The sequence below is a fragment of the Onychostruthus taczanowskii genome, unplaced genomic scaffold, assembly GCF_017590055.1.
Source record: "Onychostruthus taczanowskii isolate IOZ18803 unplaced genomic scaffold, ASM1759005v1 scaffold246, whole genome shotgun sequence".
NCBI lineage: Eukaryota > Metazoa > Chordata > Aves > Passeriformes > Passeridae > Onychostruthus > Onychostruthus taczanowskii.
In genome coordinates, this window is record NW_024499752.1 from 84,267 (window position 1) to 111,098 (window position 26,832).

Consider the following 26,832-nt stretch of genomic DNA (forward strand, 5'->3'; position numbering starts at 1 on the left):
TGAGGTATGGGCACAGGTGGGTGTTGGGAGCTGCCAGGGTGGGTTCTGCTGAGAACACATGCCCCCACTAAACCAGACCTCCTATCCTGTTCCCCAGTGTCCTGCCCCAAATTTCATAGATCCTCCTCAAACCCTTCCCCAAATCCCCCTTTACCTTCTTCCCATATCCCCTCTCCCTGTAACCCCTCCGCACACCTTCTCCTCATTCTCCCCTCCCCATATTCCCCTTCCCACATCTCCATGCCAGATCCCTCTCCCCAGACCCCTGCCCACCCTCCCTCCCCCAGCCCTTTCTTTCCCTCTCACCCTCCCGCCCCAGCCTTCTCCCTCTTGCCCCCTGTCCTCCCGCCCGCCAGGGAGCGCCCCGTCCCCTCTTGCCCCCGTCCTCCCGCCCGCCAGGGAGCGCCCGCTCCTTCCCCTTCCCGTCGTGCCCCGCGCGGCCGAGGCGGGAAGGCAGCGGCCCAAGATGGCGGCGGCTCTGGCGGCGCGGAGCTGCCTGGAGCTGAGCGCGGCCGGCCGGGCCCCGCCGCGATCCCCTCAGGAGCTGATCTTCGTGCCCCCCGGCGTCGCCCCGCTCCCCGCCGGGCGCTACAGCGACAGCGCCGGCGGCTTCTGCTACCAAGAGAGCGCGCAGCTCGGGGCCGCCACCAGGAATCGCTGGGTGCGATGGTGAGTGCACGCCCCCGTTCCGCCTTGCCTCGCTTAGACCCTCCTCATCCACAGCTCTCCCTTCTCACCCTTCTGAGACCCTCCTGTCCCTGAGATCCTCCTCATCTCTCCCCTCTCACACCCTCCTCATCCTCAGGCGTGCCCCTCTGTTCCCGCAGGAGCACGTCGGGGGACACGGTGGAGCTGGTGGAGGAATCCCTGGACGTGAACCTGCTGAACAACGCTGTGCGGCTGCGGATCCAGGGCTGCCCCTTCCTGCCGGGCGGCATCCACCTGTGCGAGGTGCAGAGTCACCTGGTGGTGCTGCTGCTCACGGCGCAGACCGTGCACCGCCTGCTGCTCCCGCACCCCGCCCGCCTCTACCGCAGCGTGAGTGCCGGGAATGCCGCCGGGGGCCGGGCAGCCCAGCCCGTCAGCACAGGGGCGGCTTGGGTGGCACAAAACACGTCGGGAACAAGAGGAGAAGTGAAGGTTTGGGGAGTTTAGCCGTGTTTTGTTCAGGAACTGGCTGGGTGTCCAGCCTGTGTCATGGCACTGGAGTTGAGCTGTAGTTGGGAATGAGCCTCGGCTTTTCCAGAGCCCTTTCTGGCTGGATTGTCTTTTTTTCCCTCACTTGAGAAGGCTGCAGGCTGGTTTTGTCTGGGAATCTAGATTTCACGTGGCAGATGGATCCTAGGCAGGGTTTATATCACATTTAGCATCTTTCCATGGATGTGGGTTGGAACTGGATGGTTTTTAAGGTCTCTTCTGACTGAAACCATTGTAGGATTCTGTGATTCTCCCCATTTTGTGCCTGCTTCTTCCTCTCCTCTCTTGGAGAGCTTCTCTCCTTCTCTCTTTAGAGCTCCAAAGAGCTTTCCCAAAGGATGATCCTGTGCTGTGGCAGAGCTGCTCTTCTTGGGATGTGTCACCAGCAGTTTTCTCTGAGCTGTGCCAGAGATTTTTTTTACTGGAAAAATCCTTTTTATCAAGGAGACAGTTGCCATTCCATTGATGTCTGTTTTTTTTTTCCTCTGTGCCTTAGAGACGTGTGCTCAGTATTTGATGTTTTATGAAATCCTGTAGGATCATGGAGTCCAGCACTTCCAAGGCCACCCTTGTCCCCAAGCACCACATCCACACAGGATGGGAATTCCACCACTGGAACCTGTTCCAGTGCCTGATAACCCCTTCCACGAAGGAATTGTCCCTCATATCCAGCCTAAACCTCCTCTGGCACGACTTGAGGCTGTTTTCTCCTGTTTTCCCACAGGAGCTGATAACGGAGAGCCAAGTGCAGTCCGTGTTTACAGATATCAGCAAAATCCACATCAGGGATCCCTCCAATTACTACGTGATTCCCAGCGTGCCGGGGCTGGCTCCCAACTCCGTGGCCTCTGCAGCCTGGCTGAGCAGCGAGGGGGAGGCTCTCTTTGCCCTTCCCTCTGCCTCAGGAGGGATCTTTGTCCTTAAGCTGCCTCCTCCCGATTCTCCTGGTAAGGATTGGGCACTACAGCCCCTTTCCCGTCTTGGAATTTTGCTTGATCTTCATTTTTAATTTTCTGGTTGTTTTTGAAGGAAGTGTTTCTGTCGTGGAGTTGAAGCAGAGCTCGGTGGTGCAGCGTTTCCTCACGGGCTGGATGCCAACTGCCATCAGGTGAGTGCCTGGAGACGAATAAACAGCTAATTTTGGCTTTTGGATCCCCTCACCTGGAATTTTTATCTTGAGTCACACAGGCACCTATAAATACTCCACCCAAAAAAGTTAACGGGGTCACAGGAGCTATCAGAATACGGAAGCTGGGAGTGGAATGCTGGATTAGCAGGGTGCTGCTGTTCCATGTGTCTGTGAATGTGTTCTCTAGTAATTGGCCTCCAAGGATTTGCCCAGGATGTGGCTCACAGCCAGCATGGATTAGGGATTACTGTGCCCTGGTGCTGAGGAGCCAGGCGCGTTCCTGACGAGCAGAGGTTACGTGGGGATCCACATGGATGCTGGGTTGGGATTGGTAGGGTGGCTTAGAGGGCACAGCTGAATCCCAGGGCCTTTTTCTTGGAAGTGGGAGTGAGTCCCTTGATTCCCTGAGTGACTTTGAGCATTGGGGGATGTTGCCTGGGATCTGGCAGGATCCATCCTGCCAGATTGCTCCCCTCAGTTTTCTGCTGTTTATACTTTTTGGGGCTGAAGCTGCAGTGGTGTCCTTGGTTCTCAGGCTGGAAAAGGATTGTTTGGTCTGACTAAACTGGGAAGAGAGCTTGCTAACGCTTCATAGGAAGTTCAGAGTTATATCCTGATGCAGTATGGAATCTGGAAAATTCCATACTGCATCAGTATGAAAGCTAAAACTTAAGGCATCATTTGGGGCTATCAGGATCCTTGCTCATGGCTTCTTGGATCCTTGTCAGAGGCTGGGAGAATCCATGCTGGGGGCTGCTTGGATCCTTTTTTCCCTCTGGATCCTTCACCTGTGTTTTGCTGGTACCAGGCTGGGGATGGGGAAGTGGGAATGTGCTTCAGTTCCACCAAAACAAGCGAAGAACTGGGTGTCACTGGTGTGGTGGGATCCTCTGCTCTGTGAATGCTGAAACATTCCCTTCTCCTGATCTCACCTACTGGTTTATTTGGATTTAAGCACAGTGGAGGAACCCCACTGCCTTGGATCTGTGCACCTGCCATGATTTTAGAACAATGAAGTCCTGGAATGGTTTGAGTTGGAAGGGGCCTTAAAGCTCATCCAGTCCCACCCCCTGCCTAGGCCAGGAACACCTTCCAATAGACCAGTGTCCAGGCTGGTTTTGGACACTTCCAGGGATGGAGAATTTTCTTTGGAGGTGTTGATGTAAGCCCTGGTTTTCCAGAGGTGATGGCGGCCCCTCGGATGTGCCCGTCAGCCTCTCCGTGCACTGCCTGGATCACGATGCCTTCCTGTTCGCCCTCTGCCAGGACCATAAGCTCCGGATGTGGTCCTACAAGGTGAGCAGAACCTGGGGGTGGGGGAGCAAAACAAAGCCCAAGGAATCACGGGTGAGTGCTTGGCATGGATCTGTCTCCCTTTAAATTGTGACTGTGGCTTCTCCGCGCTGGGATTTGGGACAACGTGTGAGAACAGTCGTGGTGTGTGTTTGTAGCAGTGTCTGTGAAGCCAGGGGTTTCCTGCCCAGGATCATTCCTGTAGGCACACAGTGTGTGGGGATTGGGAGTGGGGCCGAGCCTCATCCCCAGTGGGTGCAGCTGTGCAGAGAAGGTGATCGCTGCTCAAGGCAGTGAGCCATCGGGTGTTCAGGTGTTACTGACCAACCACCAAAGGGAGCAGAGGGCACACAGGGGCACTGCATGAGCGTGAGGGCTGTGAAAGGCTGGCCTGGAGGACAAGAAGGGCAGAGCTTGCAGCCTTCTGAGGGGAGATGGTGTTGCTCTGTATGGGCAGATACCTGACGCCTTCTGATGTGTGGTGATACTTCTGGGCTGAAGCCTTCTGATATTGCGTGGTGGTGCTCTGTGTAGTGGCCCTCTCAACTGCAGCCTATGCTGTGGCATATGCTGTGACATATGGTGACCCTGATGTGATTTGGGATTGGGCTGTAGGGTGAGGTACAGCTGGAGACAGAGCCCAGCCTGGTGCTGAGAGCAGTGGGAGAAGCTGCCTGGTCCAGACCAGAGTGATTTTGACACCTGGGGTACAGGTGAGCTGCTGGGGACATAATGGGAAATAACTTACCAAGTGAAGAACAGAGTGTTTTATCTACATGGAAAACTTTGTGGAAAAGAAGGCATTGAGACTGCTGACTATGCCCTTCGTAGTGTTTTACCGTGGGCAAACTAATAAGAGTTAGGACTGTTGCAAGTACTGCATTTAGTGTTTGGAAAGTAGTTGGGAAAAGACTATGGGACCTGGACAGAGCTGCCAACATGCAAGGGACAAGCTGGGAGATGTGGAACACCTCCAGCTATTCCAAGTGGAGAGCTTCTTTTCTTCCCCTTGCAAGAATACCAACAAGGTGACACTGTGGAAGACAAATGCCCAAATTTCTACATCTTGAAAAGATCTCCAACAATCTCCTGTCTTAGTGGGCAGTGGACAAGCCCCCCCGTTTGCCTGGTGGCCTGTATGGCATCAGAAGAAGATAAGGGCAGAAACAATATCAAGCTGAAATGGGTTGAATAAACCAAGCTGTCCTCCACATCAGGTGACTGTACTGAATTCTCTTGTACACTGGGGCATTTGAAAGAGCCAAGTACTCCTAACTTCAGAGTGCAGTGTGTGGAGGGGACATTGGAATACCACGGTGCACACTGGGAAGGAACTGCTCCCTGGCTAGGAACACTGTGGAAAAGAGCAATACTCAGTCACAGTCATCCAGCCAGTCGAGCCCTTACTATGGCTCAGGGGACCCTGTTGTCTTTTGAGTGCAAGCACTGCTACCAGCAGGTTTCCCAGAGGGAGAAATTCACAACACAGTGCCTGGATGGAGTGATTCCATATCCCGTGTGTGAATAATCATCCTTGTTTGGGGAAATGGAAATGGCATGAGGGAGCCCAGCTGTGGAAATGACAGGGCCCTCAACCAACCTGGTGACTTGAGCTCAGCTTTTCCCAGGGTTTCCCATTTTGCTGTGCTTTGTTTGCAGCTTAGGCAATGTTCTGTCTTGGAATTTGTTCTTGTTTTTATTACTGGATGGTTGTCTTTGCATATTATCCACATTAGATCTAGTTTTGGAAACATATTTACGTTTTATGCAGACAAAGGGTTGTGCTTGCATTTTATCTATTCTATACTGATCTCACTGTTATTTTATTAACAATTGTAAAAGGATTTTAAATTGGAATTATATGGCTGTATAATTATTGATATTGTTAAAAGTTGAATTGCTATTGGGGGAATTGTATAGCTGTTGATTTTGTTAATATCTTGGTGTTTGGCCTTGGCTTATTCTTGTATGTTGCAAATATTCTAGAAATGTAAGTATAAAGATTTTAATGATATGCAAGTTTAGAGAGTGAATCAAGGCCAGTACAGGGATGCATTCCAGAGGTGGTGGAACCTACAAAGGAGATACTTATACCATGTTTACTATTTCTTCTGCAAGGGCCCTGTTGAGAAATAGTAGACATAGCATTTATTTAAAAGAAAAAAAAAGGGGGGAAATTGTAGGCACACAGTGTGTGGGGATTGGGAGTGGGGCTGAGCCTGATCCCCAGTGGGTGCAGCTGTGCAGAGCAGGTGAGCGGTGTTGAAGGCAGTGAGCCATGGGGTGCTGAGGTGTTACTGACCAACCACCAAAGGGAGCAGAGGGCACACAGGGGCACTGCATGAGCGTGAGGGCTGTGAAAGGCTGGGCTGGAGGACAAGAAGGGCAGAGCTTGCAGCCTTCTGAGGGGAGATGGTGTCACTCTGTATGGGCAGAACCCTGAAGCCTTCTGATGTGGTGTGCTGATGCTCTGGGTGGGTTGAAACCTTCTGTTGTCGTATGATGATACTCTGTGTATCATCCTACAAGGTATGTGTGGCCTCTCAACTGCAACATGCACATTCTTGGGATAAGGGTTGTTTCCAGACCTACTGGAGCATTTGGGAAGGCAGGCAGGAGCGCTTTGAGGCCCAAAGAGCCATCCCAAATGGATTTTCTCCTGCTTTCAGCAGTAATGAAAGTGTCTTTGTCAATAGGAAGTTAATAAAAGCCTCTTGCTCCAGATATTGAGTGCCAGAGCTAATGGAGCAGCACGGTGCTTTCATGGCTCAGTGGCACTGGAATGTGCTGTGGGAGGGAGGGGAAGCTTTATCCTGCATGCCTGAGCTCTGGCAGCCCGTGGGAAGGGGGCCCAGGTGAGCTGGGAGAAGCCAAGGAGTGGTTCAGGTAAATGTAGGGAGCCTTAACTGACACCTGTTGTGGGAAGTTCTGGGCAGATGTTGTCTGGAAAGGGAAAGAGAGGAGCAGTTTCTCAATGCAGAATATTTCCTAAGCTGCTCTCCTGATACTCTTGTCGTTTGCAGGATCAGATGTGCCTGATGGTGGCGGATCTGCTGGAATTCATGCCGGTCAGCAGGGACCTGCGGCTGGCGGCCGGCACCGGGCACCGCCTGCGCCTGGCCTTCTCCCAGTCCCTGGGCCTCTACCTGGGAGTCTACATGCACGCTCCCAAGCGAGGGCAGGTATGGAGCCACGGGCTCTTCAGACTGCTGGAAGAGGAGTCATTCCCCTAGGGGTTTGGAAGGGAAGAAATAGGGAGAAGTTTCACGTGTGACCCTGTGGAGGGATCAGTGGTTTCTAAACATTTTTCCCCTCACAGCACTGGGGGATATGTGTGCCCGAGCTCTGGGAGTGGAATTCCCTGTGAGAGTGAGCTGATCCGTGAGGGTTGCTTCACTTGTTTACCTCCTGCTCTGAAAGCACGGATGTGCCGTGGGAAAAGGAAAGGTCCAAAAGGAGCTAAAAGCAGGGAAATGCTGGTGATGTGTTTACACCAGGCTCCTGGGAGTGTGTGGATGCTTCTGCAATACGGGGAGAACTTTTTGTGGAGAACGATAAATTTAGCAGGAGAGGAAGGACAGCACAAACCAGGCTCATCTGTTGGACAGCTTATCCCTTTCTCCAGGGAATTCCAACACAGAGCAAGAGTGTGTAACATGAGTCCTGCTGTCCCACGAGTCCTCTGCTCTGGGAAGAACATGCAGAGCTGGGCCTGCAGCAGTGAAACTGGGGCTTTCCCACCTTAGTCCCCTCCTTTTCCCACATCTTGTGGTCACTGGTAGTGCTGGGTGTGGTGGTCTTACAGTTTTCCAAGTTTAGTGTTTGGATAGACTTGGGAGTCCTTCAGGTCCAGGCAGCGATGATTGTCCATGGGCAGAAGGGTGGAGCCAGGATGTCTGTGCAGAGGATTCAGTGGTGTGCTCAGCTCACCCCTCTTGCCCTCTAGGTTATGTTACCCCTAGCAGCAGGCAGGGAGATGGACAGGAATGATGATATTCTGCGATGTGTTGGTTTAGTCCTTCAGAAAATGATTTATGGTGTGTTTGTAGTTTTGTGTCTTCCAGCTGGTGAGCACTGAGAGCAACCGCTACAGCCTTGACCACATCTCCTCCCTGTTCTCCTCACAGGTGAGAGCTGGGGCCTGGCCCCCAGTGGGGAGAGGCCTATACTTTGGGACTTAAATCACAGAGTCCTGGAATGGCTCATGGAACCTTTTAAAGCTCATCTTGTTGTTCCAACCTCCTGCTGTGGGTAGAGACCCCTTCCACTAGACCAGGTTGCTCCAAGCTCTGTCCACCCTGGACTTGGATGCTTTCAGGGATGGGGCAGCCGTAGCTTCTCTGGGCAGCCTCAGCACCCTCACAGGGAACCATTGCTTCCAGTATCCCATCTGATCCCCTCTTTTTCAGTTTAGAGCTGTTTCCCGCTGTCCCATCACTCCAAGCCCTTGTCGCAAGTCCCTCTCCATCATTCTTACAGGTTTCCTTCAGATACTGTAAGGGGCAATTAGTTCACCTCAAAGCCTTCTCTTTTCCAGACTGAACAAGTCCAAAAGCTTGTTAAATTCCACAGGGGAATGTTTTGCTGTTACTAAGTACTCGCCTTTCTCTGCTGTACTCTAATTTGGGGATAAGAAAGGAAATTGGCTCTTTCCCTCTTTCCTAGGAGACTCTGGTTGACTTTGCCTTAACTTCAGCTGAGATCTGGGCACTGTGGCACAACGAGGAGAACCAGACTGTTGTGAAATACATCAACTTTGAGCAGTGAGTTTTGGGCATGGATCACTGGGATAACTGCAGGGAAACCCTGACAGAGCTCCTCATCTTACAGATTTATACTCAAGCTGCTGGAACATAGAAAATGTAAAAATCCAGGCAGCAGCATTGCTGGAAGTGGAGTTTGAGCATGGCAGAGGGAGCATTGTGCTTTCCCACGGCTCTTTACAAAACAACCAGGTGGTCCCTTCCAGAAAAAAACATGTTTTGGGGAGATGGTGATGGGAAAGGGTCATCCCTGAATGTAAAGCTGAGAGGGTGGGTGGCTTGGTGCAGAGCCAGGGAGTTGAACAGTGGATGAAGACTGCTGTGAGTGTGCAAATTTTAGGAGAAGAAGCTACTGGTCAGCCTGGGATTTGTGTGTGAGCTTGTGGGATGGGGAGGATGTTGATTTAAATGAAGGATTCCAACCTGTTCCATCAATTTTATGGCTAGGAATGCCAGAGTTAACCTCTCCTCCTAAAATCTTGCAAGGGACAATCTGTCCCATGTCACTGTACAAACCTCCTTGTCCACACCCAGAGGGCTGTTTTTGCTGATGAAAGCCACAGGTTTGGTTCAGGTGGATACCAAGTTGATTCCAGGTTTGTTTCCTTCCAGGAATGTTGCAGGCCAGTGGAACCAGGTGTTTGTGCAGCCGCTCCCTGAGGAGGAGGTGACGGTCCGGCAGGATCAGGACCCCAGGGTGAGCCAGCTGTAGAACAGCACCAAAAAATAACAAGGTCACTCAGGAGAGAGAATGGGAATAAACAAAGTCAGGAGTGTGCAGGAAGCCATTTTTGATCCCAGGATGGAGCAGGGTGTGGACAGAAACACAGATCCAGGGGATGACATTAATAATGGGAGGAAAGACCAGAAACAGCTTAAATGTTGTCCTCATCCTTGAGCTTCCTTAAGCCATGATCTTTTTGCAGGAAATCTACTTGGAATATCTCTTCATGCCGGGCCGGTTCACTAATGCAGCTATCCAGAAGGCTTTGCAGGTAAGTGAGAGGGAATTTGGGATGCTCTCTGTTTATCCTCTTCCTGGCCCTTTAGATGTGAGGCAGCAGGATTCCTTGGAGCTCTCGCCGGGCGTGTTTTCGTGGGGAGTCCCTGCCGGGCTGTGCTGCAGCTGCTGTGTGCCCACAGAGAACGGAGATGAAACCTAGAATCCAGATAATTGGTTTTCCCCTGCTTTGGATAGCACAGCAAGTTGCTGAGCTTGTTTTTCATTCCTGCTGATGTAGCCAGGAGAATGGGGACTCAGCACCCCGTGGTGCTGTTTGTCAGTATATGTCGTGGGATTACTCAGGTCAGAAAAGCTCTCTGACATGGTGGAATCTGACTGTTCCCTCCTGCACTGCCAAGGCCACCACTAACCCATGTCCCCACCTGCCACATCACATGGATTTTAAATCCCTTGAGGTGTGGTGGTTGCACGCTGCCACACATCCATGTGTTCCAAATTTAACATCCAGACTTTTTTTTAACACTTCCATCCCACAAAGTGCTGGCTGGTGCTCTTGTCCTGCTTTACCTCACTGAGTGCTGCTTGAACCTTTGGTGAGACTTTTATTTTGCCTTAAAATCCAAGTTTGTTGTGCTGCTTTGCAGATCTTTTCTCAAGGAACTGAGAGGCACATGGATCTGACGTGGGACGAGTTAAGGAAAGAGGTCACCTTAGCTGTGGAAAATGAGGTGAGATGGATTTTCCTTCCAGGTGTCATGATATGTTAGGTGCCAGGTGACCCCTCATGTTGGTTTATCCTTTCTTTCTCCAAGGGGAAGGATGTAACTTTTTAAAAGTGCAAGTCTTTATCCTTCCTGCCTGGGGTTTTCTTTCCCTCTTGGTTTTTTGGAATCCTGGCTGTTCTGTCTCTGCCCCCTGTGTGCACTTTGGTCACCTGTCATGTGGTGCCCAGACCACCACCCTGCAGAGTGGTTGCTCATCATTTTGGAAGATAATTCCAAACAGAGGGATTACCTTCCAAATAATCCAAATAACAATTACTAGGAGATGTACTTGAGAGATCCCTATGTTCTCTTTGGGTCTGAACTTCCCTTTTTTTATCCTGCTCTTATTTCACTTGGCTCTTCCTGATTCCCTTGTTTTGCCCCCACCAGTTCCAGGGCAGCGTGACAGAATACGAGTGCTCCCCAGAGGAGTTTTGGCAGCTGCAGGTGGAATTCTGGTCCAAGTTCTATGCCTGCTGCCTGCAGTACCAGGAAGCTCTTTCCCGGCCCCTGGCCTTGCACCTGAACCCCTACACCAGCATGGTGTGCCTGCTAAAGAAGGTGAGGCTGGGTGGTGGTGAGATTCCCTGAACAAGTTTCTCCAGAGGATATGGGGAGCTCAAGGACTTTCTCCTCACCTTTCAGGGCTCCATGTCCTTCCTCGTGCCCTGCTCCTTGGTTGATCATCTCTATCTCCTCTCCAACGAGCACCTCCTAACCGAGGATGACGCTGCCATCTTTGAAGGTGAGAAGACATGGAGTTTCTTCCCTCTTGTCAGCGATGTGGGAGCTTCCATAGGCATCCCTTGAAGAGCTCCTGATCCATAGTTGCACGGAGATAGTTTTATTTTGGCTTTGCAGGGATACTTATGTGGAACTTGCCATCATGCTCACACCAGCAATGACAAGATTACTGTCAAGGCTGCCAATAGAATCATGCAGTTGTTTGGGTTGGGTGAAATTCTTCCCTGTAAGGGTGGGGACACCCTGGCACAGGTGCCCAGAGAAGCTGTGGCTGCCCCATCCTTGGGAGTGTCCAGTGCCAGGTTGGACAAGGTTTGGAGCAGTCTGGGATAGTAGAAGTTGTCCCTGCCCATGCAGGGGGTGGGACTGGATGGGCTTTAAGGTCCATTGCAGCCCAAACCATTCCAGGATTTATGAAATGTTTTCACGTCAGCTGTGGAGAGGGGCCGTGCTGTTCCTTGTCTCCAGGAAGTGAATGCCAGAGCATGGAAAACATGTCATTAATATTGTCACCACAGTGCCCTCTGTGCTTTGCTGGCCCTGGAATGCCATTTCACTAAGAAAAAGGCAATGGAAAATGTTACCTAAGCTCCACTTTTATGCTTGAGTGATTTTTATATATTTTTATAGAGTGGGATCGTCATCTGTTTGGTTGAGCTTTTTGTGGAGCAGAGGGAAGAAAAGCAGCAGGCCTGGGCTGGCTTTAGGAGCCCCAGCAGTTCCTTCCCTGGCTGTTTTAAACAGTCATGGTCTCAAAAGATGGGATTTAATTTAAAATCTGACCCATAAATGATTGCACACCCGAGCTGAGCCATTTTCTTCAGGATATATTTTTTTCCACTACTTATTTTCTTTCAACCTGTGGCTGGAAAAAATCCCTTGGAGGGAATTTCATTTTTTTATTGTTGCATCATTTTTTATTTTCGGAATAACAAAGCCCAAATGTTTCCCTTGTCAACTCCTGAGCTTTAATTCAGCCTAATTGTTATTGGGGAAGGTTTGGCATAGGGAACTGGGACCCATCTGCTGTTACTGGTGATAGGAGCTGAACTAACTGGCTTTTGCATGGTCCTCCCACCTTCCTTTGGAAATCTCTTGGAAAATACACAGTTAGATTCTTTCATTGCAGATTTGGAGATGTCTCGTGATGTTGTCTGTCTTGTCCAGTGCCTTCGCCTGATCGGAGAATCAATTTCCATGGAAATGGCATTCATCATGGAAATGGCTTGCTCCCGCCTCCAGCCTCCAGAAAAGGCTGCAGAGCAGATCCTGGAGGACTTGATAGCTAATGACACGTAAGGAGATGTGTTTTCCAGAAGCTTCTCAGAGTGGCTGAGCTGGGATTGTCCAGCTGTCCCTACTTGACGTCCAAGGGCGTTTGAGATGTGTGGGCTCCTTGCCCTGTGCTGCAGGAGACTTTTCCAGGGATGGAGACCTTGGTTTGGTGTTGTTAGCAGGGTCTTCCATCCGCAGCCTAGAGAGCAGAAGAGGCACAAATTCCTGCTAGGTGTGAAAAGAAGTGCCTGGAGACAGTAGGGAGAGGTCAGAGCCTGTGGTCCTGTGTGATTCCTGTGCTAACCGAAATTGTTTCCTTGTGGAATGCCAACTATCTGGCTGTTATTTCCTGGTAGCCTGAGGGAGTGGAATAAATAGACTGGTCCCTGCAGGCTCTGTAATAAAACTCACAGGCTAGCCAAGGATTCCAGTAAGGAACGTCCACGCTGATCAGATACTGATCCTCGCTGGAAGGGAGTGTAAGGGAGCCCTCTTCAGTTGGAACCTCAGGTTGCTGTTCGTGATGATGATGATGAGGATCTTTTTGATGTTGCAGGGAAAATGTGATGGAGGATATCCACAGCAAACTGCAGGAGATCAGGAACCCCATCCATGCCATCGGATTGCTCATCCGAGAGATGGACTACGAGACAGACGCTGACATGGAAAGAGGTGAAAGCTCTTCACCAGCTTCTGGGAAATGCTAGGAAGTGTCCTTATCCTGGGAATGGTTCCTGCCTGTGTAGCTCCTGCCTCACCTGCGTGGTTTTCCCCTCAGCTCCTCACCTGGCGCTGCGCATGAGCCTGTCCCAGCTGTTTGGCAGCAGCACCGCGGCGCACGCGGTGTGCGGCGGCGTGGCCAAGATCTGCACCGTCCGCTTCCTCCTCTGCCGGGACCTGCTCATCCTCCAGCAGCTCCTGCTGCGCCTCGGAGATCCCGTGAGTACAGCTCCTGGGACTTGGGAATCCTGTGGGGTTGTGCTGCTGGTGCAGGGTGGAGCTCTGTCTCTTCCCACAAGGCTGTTGGGATAGCCCGAGGCTTGGGCAGGTCTTGCTCTTTCATCCATCTGCTTTTGTCTTCCTAAGCAAAGCAGCCTAATTCCCTTTATTCCTCTACGAACATGCAGGAAGCCAAGCTGTATTTGTGGGAGGAGGGCATGGATTCCAGCCTCCTGTGTGAATCAGCCCACATGCAGCTCTTTCAGCTATCCCCTGTCCCTCTCCCAGCAGCGATGGCAGCTCTGCTCTCTGGCAGCACACTCCAGGGCTGCAGTTTCAGCCCCTTGGAAGCTGCTTCAGCCAGAGCAAACAGCCCCCACGATGGTAGCTGTGTTTGGAATGGTGGGATGGGCTGGTCTGGGTCTGTCCCATCAGGCCTGAGGCAGGGTGCTGCTGCTTTGGATGAACACAGCGATGCGGAACAAGTCCCCAGACAAGGACAACCTTGTTTAAACCAATATTATTTGCTTAGAAATAGCCAGGAGTTTCCTGGTTGAAAATAAATCCCTTTTTCCTGGATAAAGTTATCCTGGTAGCATTTAAGGTGTATTGCAAGGTGCCCTGTGGAGCTGGGCTCTCCCAGACCATGAGACATGTGACCTGCAGCATTCCCACCTTTACGTACCTGTGTCCTACAAAAGCTCGGATTGTTTCATCTCCTGTGACTCTTTGCTGGAGCTTATGGAGACTCTTGAGGTGATCTCTGCAGCAAAGCCATTATTTCAGTCTCAGGGACAACAACCCTGTAGTGCTTTGGGTTGGAAGGGACCTTAAAGCCCCTCACATGGGCAGGAGCATTTGCCACTAGGCCAGGTTTCTCCAAGCACCTTCCAATCTGGCCTTGAGCACTTCCAGATGTGGGACAAGAGTCCTGCTGGTTCCTTGGTGGGGCTGAGTTCCTGCCAGGCTGTTGAGCACCTTGCTGTTTGCAGAAGGGACAAGCTGGGCCTGACACAAACCTCTCTGGTTGCCCTTGTCCTGCCGTTGTTCCACGTGTGCCAAGCTCTGGGCTTTCCTTGCAGATGGTTTTGGGAGGGGGACAGCTCTTCCAGTCCCAGCAGGACTTGCTGCACCGCACCTCTCCCCTGCTGCTGTCCTACTTCCTGATCCGGTGGGCGAGCCAGTGCCTGGCCTCCGACGTCCCTGTGGACACGCTGTGAGTCTCTGCCTGACCTGCCTTTGAGTCCTCCTTAATCCACCTGAAATGCTCTTCCTGGTGTGGAAAGCAGGTGGTTGCTGTGGGAGTATCACTCCAGGAGCACTGGGGAGGGGTTTTTTTCCCTTCCATGTTCCGAGCTGACTCTGCCTTGTGCTAAATCTGCCCTGTGAGGCCTCGCTGTTCTGTGCTCCGTAGGAGTTGAACAATGAGCACAGTTAAAGCGGGAGGCGTTTTGTTGTCTCTTCACTGATGGCTCCTTTCTTCCCTAGGGAATCTAATCTGCAGCATCTCTCTGTGTTGGAGTTAGCAGACACCACGGCTCTGACACCACACAAACTGGGTAAGGTGTCCACGGATCATCAACTCTCCCTTTCTGTTATTTAAGCCTGTCGCTGCCACCTGAGGGAAGTGCTTTGTGCAGGGAGCTAATGGACTGTGTGGTTGAATGACCCTGATTTAAGTGGGGATGTTTGTCAGGCTGTCCACAAAAAAAAAAAAAAAAAAAAAAAAAAAAAGCCAACAACAAACCAACAGCAAAGGATCTTGGAGTGCTGAACTCTGATTTTACTCGCAGCCTGAGAAGGATGGGAATGCCTCACTGAGCCAAAAATTTGTCATTCTGACCCTGGCAGCATCAGCCAAACTTACCCCTTGTGTACTTTACAGTTGCTGTAGTAGCTCAGACCAGGTCTGTCACAGAATCCTGGAATGGCATGGGTTGGAAGGCCCTTAAAGCTCATCCAGTTCCATCCCCTGCCGTGGCAGAGGCACCTTCCACTAGCTGGAGTTGCTCAGAGCAACCTGCTGCATCCAACCTTTCCTGCTCTCCAGCCTTTACCCTACAGCAATCAAGAGCAGCAGCTCAGGGAAGCAAGAAAATGTAGAAGTCCTCACTCAAAACGTGTTTGAAAATGTGGAAATACCTCCCCAAAACATTGCAGCTTATATTTGGTTCATCTTTTTTAAGTTTTGCTGTGAAGATGTAACTTTTGGGTTAGTTTTTTATTGGGAGATTATAAGGCTGCTTAATTAGGGAAATGTGGGCCTTGAAGTGGTTCCAGAGGGAGGAGGTGAAAAGGGATGGGAAGGAAACATGCAGGTAAGAGCCTGCTGTGACTAGTCAGCACTTGGAGGCTGAGATACTTCAGAGGGAGCTGGGGAAATCTGGGACAAACAGGCAGCAGTGCCACGTGTGAGCTGGGAAAGAGCTTCCTCCACTTTGTGACATCGGTGATCCTCAGAGCCCGAGCTCTCCCTGATGGAGAGTCTGGGTGCAGGAGGCAGCTGGAAATGTCAGGGAAGTTGAAAACGTCCTTTGTGTGTGCTGGTGTCGTGGGTTATTTCTTGGCTGGCTCGTGAGGAAAGTCCTGTTTGGCCACTGTTCTTTGGGGAGAAATATGTGAAACGTAGGGAAGGAGGTGGCAGCTCAGGGAGAGGCGTTGGGAACAGTCAGTAAGGGGGGATTTTTGGGGTGCTGGAATGAAGAGGGAGGGAATGGAACAGCCAGCTCAGCACTCCCTCAGCCCTGTCATGCTGGAAAGCTGCAGCTGGACTGGGGATAACAAGTGGGGATGGAGCAGAGCCCTTTTTTTGTGTGTTTTAATTGAGCTGTGGTTAATAAACACTGCAGGATGGGGCACTTTGATCTCCTGCTGCTCCCTCTGACTTAACCAGACGGCAGGAGAAATCCAAAACCAACAAGTTGGAGTGTGGAACATGCTTTTGGTTTGCCCTGACTTAATCTGTGCAGTTTGGGCTGATGAGCACAGGACAGGGTGGAAAACCTGGGATCTCTACTGCAGGCTCTCTACTCACTGTTCATTTAATTTGTACTTTTAGTATCCGGCCCTCAGACAATCGTGGAGCTCTTCTTTCAGGAAGTGGCCAGAAAACACATCATATCCCGACTCTTCCTGCAACCAAACACCTCTTTGGCTGAGACAAGTTTGAACTGGCCCCACCTTATCACCTCAATAGTGGCTGATTTTCTGCCTCTCCTGTATCCTTGGCTGTGAATTCATTGCCTCCTGCCATTCCAAAATAAGTTTTTCACCCCCAAATTTATAAGACAAACCTCCTGAAGGAGTGAGGTTGTTGGCGTTAATGGGATTTGTGGGTATTTCAAGATTTCACAGATTTTATCCTGTTTAGGTGCATGGTGAAGGATTTGAGTTTTTGACTTTAAGCCCTTGAGCTCTCACTACTTGACTTGGTGGGGTGGGATGCTGGGGGATTTGGAAGGGTAACAGGAGTTGGGGATTAGATGTACTGGTGATTTTGTTATAATATGGATAAATCTTATTACAGAATAATGATTTGTATAAAGAGCAGCTTAATCTTCTCTCCTTTCCCCCCACTAAACGGAGCATGAGAGGCATGTTGCCTTCCAGACTAGTTCTCCAAGCTCTCCAGACTGGATTCTCCTGTGTTCCTTAACCTCTGCTCAGATGGCCCAGCAATCCCAGCTTCCTCTTCCCAGAGTGCCTGATGGGGAGCTGTCAGTACACCCAGCTCCAGGTGAGTGCATTGTGCCAGCCCTCTCTCAGGTGCTGGAAAACTCCCTAAAACATCATCTTTATGAGTGCTGGGGTTCTGCTTTCCCCTAGTCATGAAATCCTGGAATGGTTTGGGTTGGAAGGGACTTGAAAGCTCATTTAGTTCCATCCGCTGCCGTGGACAGGGATACTGTCCACTATCCCAGGTAGCTCCAAGCCCTGTCTAATCTGGCCTTGGACATTTCCAGGAATGGAGCAGCCCCAGCTTCTCTGGGCAACCTGTGCCAGGGTGTCTCCACCCTCACAGGGAAGAATTTCTTCCCAATATCCAATATAAATCTCCCCTGTTTTAGTTTAAAACCACCACCCCTAATCACTGTTCTCTGAGCTGAGACAGTGCCATGGAGTGTTTGATGGGGAGTGATTTAAGATTGTGGAATCCCAGATCGGTTTGGGTTGGAAAGGACCTTAAAGCTCATCTCATTCCACTCCCCTGCCATGGGGGAATCATCTTCTGCATTTTCTTTCATCTGTTTTCAAGAGCATCCAGATACTCAGGTTTGTGCTATTCCCTTGTGGTGGAGGAGTTTATTCTCCCAGGGCTTGTCTGTGTGATGCCACACTCCTGAAACATCTTTGCAGAGCCTGTTTAAATATCCCAGCAATCCTAGAGCTTGTTGGCTGCTGGTGTGCCCACAGCCTTTCCTGTACCACTTCTGCCTGTGATTGCCCATGGGACCTGGGTTCAGAAGGATTTCTACAGCCCAGAAAGGACTCATTTATTTCTTAAGTGTCCTTATTAGGGCAAAAAACAGTGTGAGAAACACCTGTCATCATTCCATCCTTGGCTGCTCCTGGCATCCCAGTAGCAGGGACGGTGAACTCCTGATTTCCAGGGGTTTTAGACTGTTGTATTTCAGATCACTGCTCCTCCACCTTTCTCCCTGTGCTCTTGGCAGCTGGAGTTGCTTGTGCTCGTGTTCTGACCCGCACAATTCCTTGTCTGCAGCTCCACGTGATCTGCAGCTTTATCCTGCAGCTTTATCCTTGTCAGGGCATTCCTGGAGGCACCAGGGCCAGGCAGGCTGTTAGTGGCGACCTGCTTTTCATTCCTCCCAGCTCCTCATACCTGGGGGCTGAATTCTGAATTGCTTCCTTTTGTGTTGCTGCTGAGAAGAATTGAGAGAAGAATTTCAATTCTTCAGAGCTTTTGAGCCAGGAAATGGCAAGATTGGAGCAGCATCGTTCTCCCTCCTGGCATATGTGCAGGCTTTGAATCTCCTCGCATTTCTTTCGCCTCACTGGTGTCTCCTCCAGGCTTTTATCTTTGCAGAGCCTGGCTCCTCCTCCCCACTGCCTTCTGTTCTTCTCCCTGATCCCAGTCAGTCACGAAAACTTGGATTAAATGCCTTGACCTCGGGGACGTAACAGCAGCTTTGCTGTGAGCATGGTGACCCAAACTGTGGGGTACAGGAGGCTCCTTGCAAGGAGCAGACGGGCACAGGGGCAGTCTGGTGACAGAGCAGAGGCCTGGGACATGGGCCAGACCTCTCAGTGCTGCTCATTGTGTGTGACAAGCTGGAGCAGGATTTATCCCTTGTAGCTGCTAATCCAGGGAGTGAATCCAGGCTCCACGTGGTTTTGGGAGGACTCACGGCCAGGAAAGGTGAGGCAAGAGGTGCTGGTGGTTTGTGCACCTGTAGAGGTGACTTGACTTCCAAGTCCTGGTTTCTCTTCCCAGTTCCTGCTGAGTCCCGTGGCCCTGCTAGCAGGACATGGCTGCTCCTCCAAGGATGATGAGGATGCTGTGCTGGCACAGGCCCAGGCTGGGTCATGTCGCTTTGTGGTGCCCTCAGTGCCATCGGCACTCCCTCCCATATGCTGTAATCCATGTGCTTCCTTGGCTGCTGGCCCTCTCCTGCACAGGTATTCCCCTTCCAGCACCTGCCTTGCTCATTGTACTGCAGCCTTAGCTCTGCCCTCCACGTTCTGTCCGCTGCAGTTCCCTGCAACAGGGTGTAGGAAGAATCTTGTCTGATTTTTGGGTGTGTTGGGAGCTGTTTCTGAGGTGCTTCACGCAGAGCAGTTTGTTCCCAGGAGCATGTGGTGGATATCTTCCCCCTTACAGGGCTGGAGCAGCTCTGCTCTGGAGAGCTGAGACAGCTAGGAACATTCAGCCTGGAGAAAAGAAGGTTCCAAGATCTCCTGGGGACCTCTTCCAGTGCCTAAAGGGACTCCAAGAGAGCTGGAGAGGGGTTTTGGACAAGGACCTAGACTGAGAGGACAGGGAAATGACTTCCTACTGAAAGAGTGCAGGGCTAGATGGAGTATAGGAAAAAATTGTTCCTTGTAGAGGAGCTGAGACCCTGGCACAGGCTGCCCAAAAAAGCTGTGGCTGCCCCATTCCTGGAAGAGTCCAAGGCCAGGCTGGACAAGGCATGGAGCAGCCTGGTCTAGTGGCAGGGGTCCTTGCCTTTCACAGGGATGGTCTGGATGGGCTTAAGGGGTCCCTTCCAACCCAAATCATTCCAGGATTTCATGATCGGTGCATCCAAGGGACTTTGGGGCTGGAAGGACCAGCCCTCGAGCTGGAGAAGCAGGATTTGTCTGAGCACAGTAGCTAAAGGAGCCACCAAAATCTTCCTGGTCCTGGCTGCCTGCAGATCACTAGTGAGTGCTGACCTGGATCCAAACTCCCATTCCTTCTCTCCTGTAGGAATACATCCGGCTGCTGCAGCCATGGTGCCACGTGAACATGGGCTCCTGCTGCTTCATGATGGGCAGGTGCTACCTCGTCATGGGGGAAGGGCACAAGGTGAGGTTTCCCTCATCTCCTTCCCAGGGTCTGGGACCTTTTCCCTTGGGAGGGGGAGGGGCACAGGAAACATTCTTCCCGAGCTCTGCCTCCTTTGGGAAAGGATGGGATTGGAGCGGCATGGTGCGATCTGCTCTTGGGAAGATCTCACAGGCTTGGGACAGGCAGTATTGTCCCCTCACCTGTACAGCAGGTGCATCAGTCACCTGGGGGGACAGCGAGCTAATTCCAGGTCTGATTCCAGGCTTTGGATTGCTTCTGCCAAGCTGCCTCTGAGGTGGGAAGAGAGGAGTTCCTGGACAGGCTGATCCAGCCCGAGGAGGGCGAGGTGGTCTCCACGCCACGCCTGCAGTACTACAACAAGGTACAGTGCTGGGCAGGTAAACTGGCACCAAGTCCTTCCACACTGGAGAGGGAGTTCCTGCTCGGTCCCTGGCTTTGTGGGAAGTGACTTGAGCCTCAGAAAACTTAGCTTTTGGGGTATGAATCATGTTCTTTTCTTTGTTCGGGGGTAATGACAAGCTGAGTATGTGAAATTTAGGTACTTTCCACCTATTGGTATCCTAATAGCTAAGGACTTTGTTGTCCAGCAAAAAAAAGGCAGGATGAAATCCAGATGCTGGAAGCAGAATCCAGACATGTTCAGGCTTGATGTAAGATGCTGCCTAAGGCAAGGGTTACTAAGCTCTGAGGCAAATTAAAATGAGTATGTTTAAATTGAGATAACATCTACCTTCTGCATAATGCTGTGGTTCAGGCAGTCTGCAAGCCTGGAGCTGGGCTCTTGGTGAGGGATTCCCTGGATTTAGGATCCAGAAAACTATTCATTAATGCTGAAATGCTTTAGAAATCCCCCATGGTACAGAGGTGAATCCACCACAGAAGCTATAACCTCGTCCTGTTGTGCTGGGATTTCATCCAGATCTGTGCAATTTAACCAAATATTCCCCTTAAAAGTCTAATCCCTTAAATATCTTTAGGGGCAGCAACAGCTCCTAAAATAAAAACAACAACAAACCCTCCTGGCTTCCAGGTCCTTCGCTTGTTGGAGATGCTGGGTTTGCCAGAGCTGGTCATCGAGCTGGCCACCCTGGCCATCATGGAATCAGCAGATGACTGGAGAAGCCAGGTACAGCCACTTCTTTCCCTGTTTCTTCAGGAATTTCTTCCACAGGAATTTCTCGCTGGGTTTATAACTGATTTGTGCTGTTTTCAGGCTACTTTGAGGACTTGCATCTTCAAACATCACTTGGATTTGGGTCACAATAGTGAAGCCTATGTAGCCTTAACTCAAAACCCAGATCCAGGCAGGTAGGTGACAGGCTTATGCTTTTGTTGTGGTGGTCCATGGTCCCATTTTTCCATGGAACTGAAAGAAAGTGATAATTCAGGGGCGGGCATGACTGCTGTGTTCAGTTAATGTGTAGAGGTGGCTTTAAAAATGCAGAGTTCATTTTTGGATGTTCATCTGAAGGACACCTGGGGTTGGCACCCTCTCAAAAGAGGAAAATAGGAGGAAGAAAAACAGGGAAGAAGACTGAAGGATTATGTGTTTAGCATTCTGTGTTTAAAAGCTGTAGGAGGAGCCTAGTTGATTTTTGTTTAATAAAAAGATTTAGTGTTGACTTTTCAGTTTGGAAAGTGAACTGGGTAGGGAAAGCGTTATCCTAGCAGAGAAAAATACTGGAATAACAGGGGAGAAATAGGAGTGCTTTTTAACTAATTGAGGAAGGGAGACTGCCTTCCTGAAAGGCCTTTTTAGAGGATCTCTCTTTCCAGTACAGGAGAAACTTGAAGGTTTGAGTTGGTTCTAAGCCAGGAAAAAACCTGCAGAGCTCATCCGGAAGCAGGAGCTTGTCACGAAGTGGTTGTTTGTGGCTTAAATCCCGGGTTTGTTCCTGCTCCTGGGTTTATTCCTGCTCCTTCAAAGGGTTGTGCTTCCCTCTGCAGGCAGCTGGACTGCCTACGCCAGCTAGTGGTGGTTCTCTGCGAGCGATCCCAGCTCCAGGACCTGGTGGAATTTCCTTACGTGAACCTGCACAACGAGGTAATCCTGCGCTGGGATCACGGCTGGGGAGGGGCACAACCCTCCCTTTAAAGGGATTATGGATCCACTGGAGCTTCTGTGTGCTGCAGGTCGTTGGGATCATCGAGTCCCACGCTCGGGCCGTGGATCTGATGACTCACAACTACTACGAGCTGCTCTACGCCTTCCACGTGTACCGGCACAACTACCGGAAAGGTAAAGCTTGGGATGGCACCTTGTACCTGCCCACCCTTTCCCTGCCGGCTGTGTGGCCTCTCCAGGCTGTTGGCTGATGTCTATTCCCTGTTTTCAGCTGGAACAGTGATGTTTGAGTACGGCATGAGGCTGGGCAGGGAGGTGCGGACGCTCCGAGGGCTCCAGAAACAGGGGAATTGTTTCCTGGCTGCCATTAACTGCCTGCGGCTGATCCGCCCGGAATACGCCTGGATAGTGCAGCCAGCCTCTGGGGCTGTGGTAAGAATGCTGAGCTTCCTGAAAAGGAGCTTCCAAAAGCCTTTCTAATGGGAACAGAGACTCTGGACTCCTTATCTGCTGCTTGTGACCAGCTGTCTTGCTCGGCTCATCATCCCTATCCATCACCCTTGTGCCATTCCCCCCTTTTTGGGGCGGGGGAAAGTGGGATGGCTTTTGGGAATGGGCTGGTGGATAGATAGGGGAGTATATCACCTTGTGCTGAAGACAGCAAGTGTTTTGGGGAGTGTGAACAGCTGGAATACCAGTCCAGAGGAGAGTTAGTGTGACAGGGATTGTGTTTCAAATCCCAGTCAGGACTCAGGGAGGTGGTGGCTGCAGCCTGGTCACCTGATCCTGATGTTCCTGATAGCCAGGGATAAAGTAACCCATATTCCCAAGGGACTGCACAGCTTCCCTGGTCCAAATCAAGGCTTGAAATGGAGAGCTCTTGTTGGGATTTATCCTATCAGTGATTTATCCTTTAGAAACCAGTTGGGTATAAATCCTCTTTCTGCTTTTTCCTGCAAGTACGAGCGCCCGGGAGCGTCCCCGAAGAGGAGCCACGATGGGGAGTGCATGGATGTTCCCAGTAAGTGCCCAGTCCTGGTCCTTCCCATGCCTCTGGAGTTTCCACAGCTTCTCTGCAGTTCCCATGGGAGCTGGGACATGGCTCAGGGCAGCTTCTGCCTCCACCAGATCAATATTTGTGGGATTTTAGGGTCATTAACTCTCCCAGTGTCTCCCAACAACGTGCTGCCACTTTTCCCCAAGGAGTACAGCAATTTCCCCAAGGGAACAGCTATTCCCCAAGGAGCTCTTATGCCTGCTTCTAACAGCTTGATGCCTTGACAGCACTTTTTTTTCAGTGGAAGTAACTTGTAATTTAAAACAAAACCAACGTTTTGAGGCAATTTCTAGTTTTTCAAGGCTGTTTATGCCTTTAGAAATCCTGTGGGGAATAAGCTCTGCCTGTGTCTGCCACAGCCCAGGATGTGGGATCAGGTTATCCTCAGTGTTCCAGGAGGAAAATTTAAGGTCAGGTATTTTTAAACTTGCTTTTTCTGAAGATTTTTTTTTTTTTTTGTGGCATGTGCCTGGCAGGCAAAGCAGCAGCTGTTCCCAAATATTATCTAACATCTGGAGGAGGAGGAGCAGGACAATGCTGTCAAGGACATAAGCACAGTCAAGGGAGCAGGGAAGAGTCAGCAAATCCTTATTGTTCCTTTGGTGCTTTTTGGGATACAAATCCTCTTAGGATGGCAGAGGGGTGTAGAGAGGCTTTTACAAGGGCTCCAGGGAGACCTCAGGGCCTCTTCAGTGCCTAAAGGGGCTCCAAGAGAGCTGGAGAGGGGATTTGGATAAGGGATGGAGTGCCAGGACAAGTGGGAGTGGCTTCAGGCTGAAAGAGGGTGGGACTAGATGGAATGTTGAGAAGGAATTCTTCCCGGTGAGGGTGCTGAGGCCCTGGTGCAGGTTGCCCAGAGAAGCTGTGGCTGCCTCATTCCTGGCAGTGTCCAAGGCCAGACTGGATGGGGCTTGGATCAACCTGGTCTAGTGGAAGGTGTCCCTGCCCACGGAAGTGGATGAGTTTTAAGGTCTCTTCCAGCTCAAACCATGTCATGATTCCATGACATTGTGCACAGTGCCCAAAGAGCCCTTTTTGAAGTACTGAGAGCCCAATATCCATCTGTTCCAGCCACTCGCCAGATCGAGATCCTGGAGCTGGAGGATTTGGAGAGGGAGTGTCTGCTGGCACGGATCCGGCTCACCCTGGTGGAACACGACGTGTCAGCAGCAGCTGTGGCAGGTGAGGGGGGTTCAGCCACTCTGTCCTGTCCCAGAGGCAAACCCAGAAGCTGCCAGGGACCATCAAATTCCTATCCCTACCATGAAATCCAGCCACTGACTTCAGCAGGTTCTGAGATGCACATCAGGAGAACCAATTTTAAGTTTTCCTTCTTTTTTTTGGCTTTTTCAGGCTCTGGTGGTGTGCAGTGGGGGTGGGATGAGCTTCTGAGTTGGGACAAAAAAGGCATTTTGGAAATAATGGAAGCATAGAATTATTAAGGTTGGAAAAGAACTTCAAGATCATTAAATCCAACCTTTTTAACTGATGAAGAATTTATTTTCCTGGACAATCCTGCTCCATGGAACAGTGTTAAAAAGTTGTGAAAGTTGTTCCTTTCTGGGAAGCAGGAAGGTGTAGCTCTCCCACCTGGAGTATTTTAGTATCTCTGGTACAAGTTACACAACATCTCCACATCTTTCCCCTCTAAATGTCAGGAGGAGGTGACTTCCCAGCGCGGGATTGCAGGGAAAGGATGGAACAGCTGCTTTGAGGGCAGAGTGGTGACGCAGGGAGCAGAGTGCCACGGTTTCTATGCTGCCAGAATATGGATGCTTGGCTGCAGGCCTGTGTTGAGGCTGTCCCCTCCTTAACCTCAGTGATCTTGGGGATCTTTTTCCAGCCTTAACAATTCAATGGTTCTGAACAGCGGCAGCATTTCCCTATCATGTATTGCTGCCTGTGTCCCTCTCCAGCTGGTGCTCCATCAGGGACAGCTCTGTGGGTCACAGCTGCTCTGTCCAGTCCCTTCAGGGATAGCTGCTGGCCTCATGGGATGCTCTGCAGGCCAGGAAAGCCTCCAGCCATGGATTGAGGAGTACTGCTGCAGGCTGTTGGAGGCTGTTGGCACCCTGCTGCTGCATCTCTCCATGAGTAACACAGGGCGAGGCCCTGGTGAGCACTGGGCTGTTACTGGGGAGGCTTTACCTGCTTTTCCTCCCCTTCAGGCAACTCCACACCCGAGGAAATGGTGTCTCTGCTGGTCCGGGCTGGGCTCTTTGACTCGGCCATCACCCTGTGCCAAACCTTCAAGCTGTCCTTGACGCCCATCTTTGAGGGGCTCACCTTCAAGTATGTCTGGGTGCCGTCCCACCTCGGGGGACACAGGGCTGGAGGGGTGTGGGGGCTTGGGTGTGGAACTTGCCCAAGAGCCTACTTTCCCTGCCAGTCCAGCTGCGTTGTTTGTTGGGAGTAATCTTGTAAGGGGTGGCATTGATGCTGGTGGGAAGGGGCTGGGCTCTGGAGGGACCCACTTCCCATGGCTTTTGGTCGTGCAGGTGCATCAAGCTCCAGCTGGGAGGGGAAGCAGCACAGGCCAAGGCCTGGGACTGGCTGGCAGCCAACCAACTCTCAGCCCTGGTCACCACCAAGGAGTCCAGGTAGGTTTATCTCCACAGTTCGGGAGGAGGAGGATCTGGAGACAGGAGCTCTGTGCAAATCCAGAGGGTTGCAGGTCCTTAAAACGCCTAAGGCCAGAACAGCGGGCACGGGATGTGGGGAGAGCTGTGCTTCCACCCTGTCCCCACATCACCTGGAACATACCATGGCCTCACAGGTGGGGCAGGAGCTGCTGGCACTTGTTCCATGGGGAATTGTTTCCTTGCAGTGCCACAGATGAAGCCTGGAGGCTGCTGTCATCCTACTTGGAGCGTTACCCATCCCAGAACAGCCTGTACCATCGCTGCGTCATCAACAAGCTCCTGGCACACGGGATACCTCTGCCCAACTGGCTCATTAACAGCTACAAGGTGAGAACAGGGACACAGCTGTTCCCAAAAACCCCAAAATTCCAGGTTTCCCAGAGCTGCTGGATCACCCTCACTCAGACACCTGCCGGGTGCTCTGTGCCCGGTACCAAGGCTCAGAGCAGGTTCTCTCAGCGTGGTCCCAGTCCTGGTCACATTCCCTGGCTGAGTTTCCCCCTTTCTGGCAGGAAGTGGACGCTGCCGAGCTGCTGCGCCTGTACCTGAACTACGATCTGCTGGAGGAGGCCGTGGATTTGGTGCTGGAGTACGTGGATGCCGTGCTGGGCAAAGGGCACCAGTATTTTGGGATCGAGGTGAGCTCACCCGCTGTTGGGATGTGGCGTGATGTTCCTTGGGGACATGACGTGAGGGTTCCTGTCCGTTCCAGGTGCCTCTGTCCCCAGCGTCCCCCACGATGTGGCTTCCCTACACTGCCATAGACCAGCTGCTGCAGGCGCTGCGGGAGAGCAGCGCCAGCGAGAACAGCGTGGTGGTGGGTACCGGGCTCCCGGACACCGGGATGGGCCACGGGGTGGAGGGACACGGTGGGACCCCTCGTGACTCCTGCCTCTCCCAGCTCTATGAGAAGCTGAACGACAGGATGGAGGACTACCAGCAGAAGGTCAGCGTGGCCACCATGGAGCGCCTGTACTGCCGGCCCTAATCCGGGTGACGTCCCCAGGAGCGTCACCATCCCACCCCGCGGTGCCGGTTTTCCATAAGGATCCGGTTCAGGGAGGTGGAGTGCTGAAGGACGTGTCCCCTCACTGTCCCTTTTGTGGGCAGTGGGTGAGCAACAGAGCTGGGGTGTGTGGCCATGACACCCCTTTACTCTCTGCCTCCTCCAGATATGGAACTGTTGGGAATTTCTTTTATTTATTGGTATGTTTTTGGATCAACTTTAATAAAATGGAAGTGTTATTTGAGGTGTGCATAAGGATGTGGTGGGAAAAGTGGGGACTGTGGTGCTCCTCTCCAGGGATCATCCCTATACTACCCTTGCTCTAGGGCTGGGATATAGGGCAGGGTGGAGCTGTAGAGCCCCGGGGAAGGATGGAGCTGTATCCTCAGTGGATATAGCTCAAGGGAGGTTCGAGGGAAGAGGATATAGGATAATAAGGGGCCATAGCCCCCAGGAAGAACT

General features: G+C 51.5%; 1 protein-coding gene across 1 annotated transcript; it reads left to right on the forward strand.

Moving 5' to 3' along the window:
* The first annotated feature begins 364 nt into the window (after positions 1-364).
* NUP160 (nucleoporin 160) lies at positions 365-26,614 on the forward strand. Its single transcript, XM_041406197.1, has 35 exons — positions 365-669; positions 828-1,038; positions 1,922-2,144; positions 2,227-2,305; positions 3,508-3,622; positions 6,643-6,801; positions 7,669-7,746; positions 8,285-8,382; positions 8,995-9,079; positions 9,309-9,377; positions 9,991-10,074; positions 10,501-10,671; positions 10,756-10,855; positions 11,984-12,149; positions 12,686-12,801; positions 12,908-13,068; positions 14,151-14,284; positions 14,557-14,627; positions 16,127-16,286; positions 16,735-16,804; positions 19,499-19,597; positions 19,842-19,961; positions 20,631-20,726; positions 20,814-20,908; positions 21,548-21,644; positions 21,734-21,839; positions 21,937-22,097; positions 22,626-22,686; positions 23,794-23,904; positions 24,891-25,014; positions 25,221-25,322; positions 25,550-25,691; positions 25,877-26,002; positions 26,077-26,181; positions 26,266-26,614. The coding sequence occupies exons 1-35, from the start codon at positions 467-469 to the stop codon at positions 26,350-26,352; spliced, it is 4,185 nt and encodes a 1,394-aa protein (XP_041262131.1). The 5' UTR covers positions 365-466; the 3' UTR covers positions 26,353-26,614.
* The last annotated feature ends 218 nt before the right edge of the window (positions 26,615-26,832 follow it).

Excerpts from the sequence above, each read along its gene's own strand:
- NUP160 (XM_041406197.1), top strand. The coding sequence starts at position 467 with ATGGCGGCGGCTCTGGCGGCGCGGAGCTGCCTGGAGCTGAGCGCGGCC. Across the intron at positions 1,039-1,921 it reads CCGCCCGCCTCTACCGCAGC|GAGCTGATAACGGAGAGCCA; the intron begins GTGAGTGCCGGG and ends GTTTTCCCACAG. Across the intron at positions 9,378-9,990 it reads CTATCCAGAAGGCTTTGCAG|ATCTTTTCTCAAGGAACTGA; the intron begins GTAAGTGAGAGG and ends GCTGCTTTGCAG.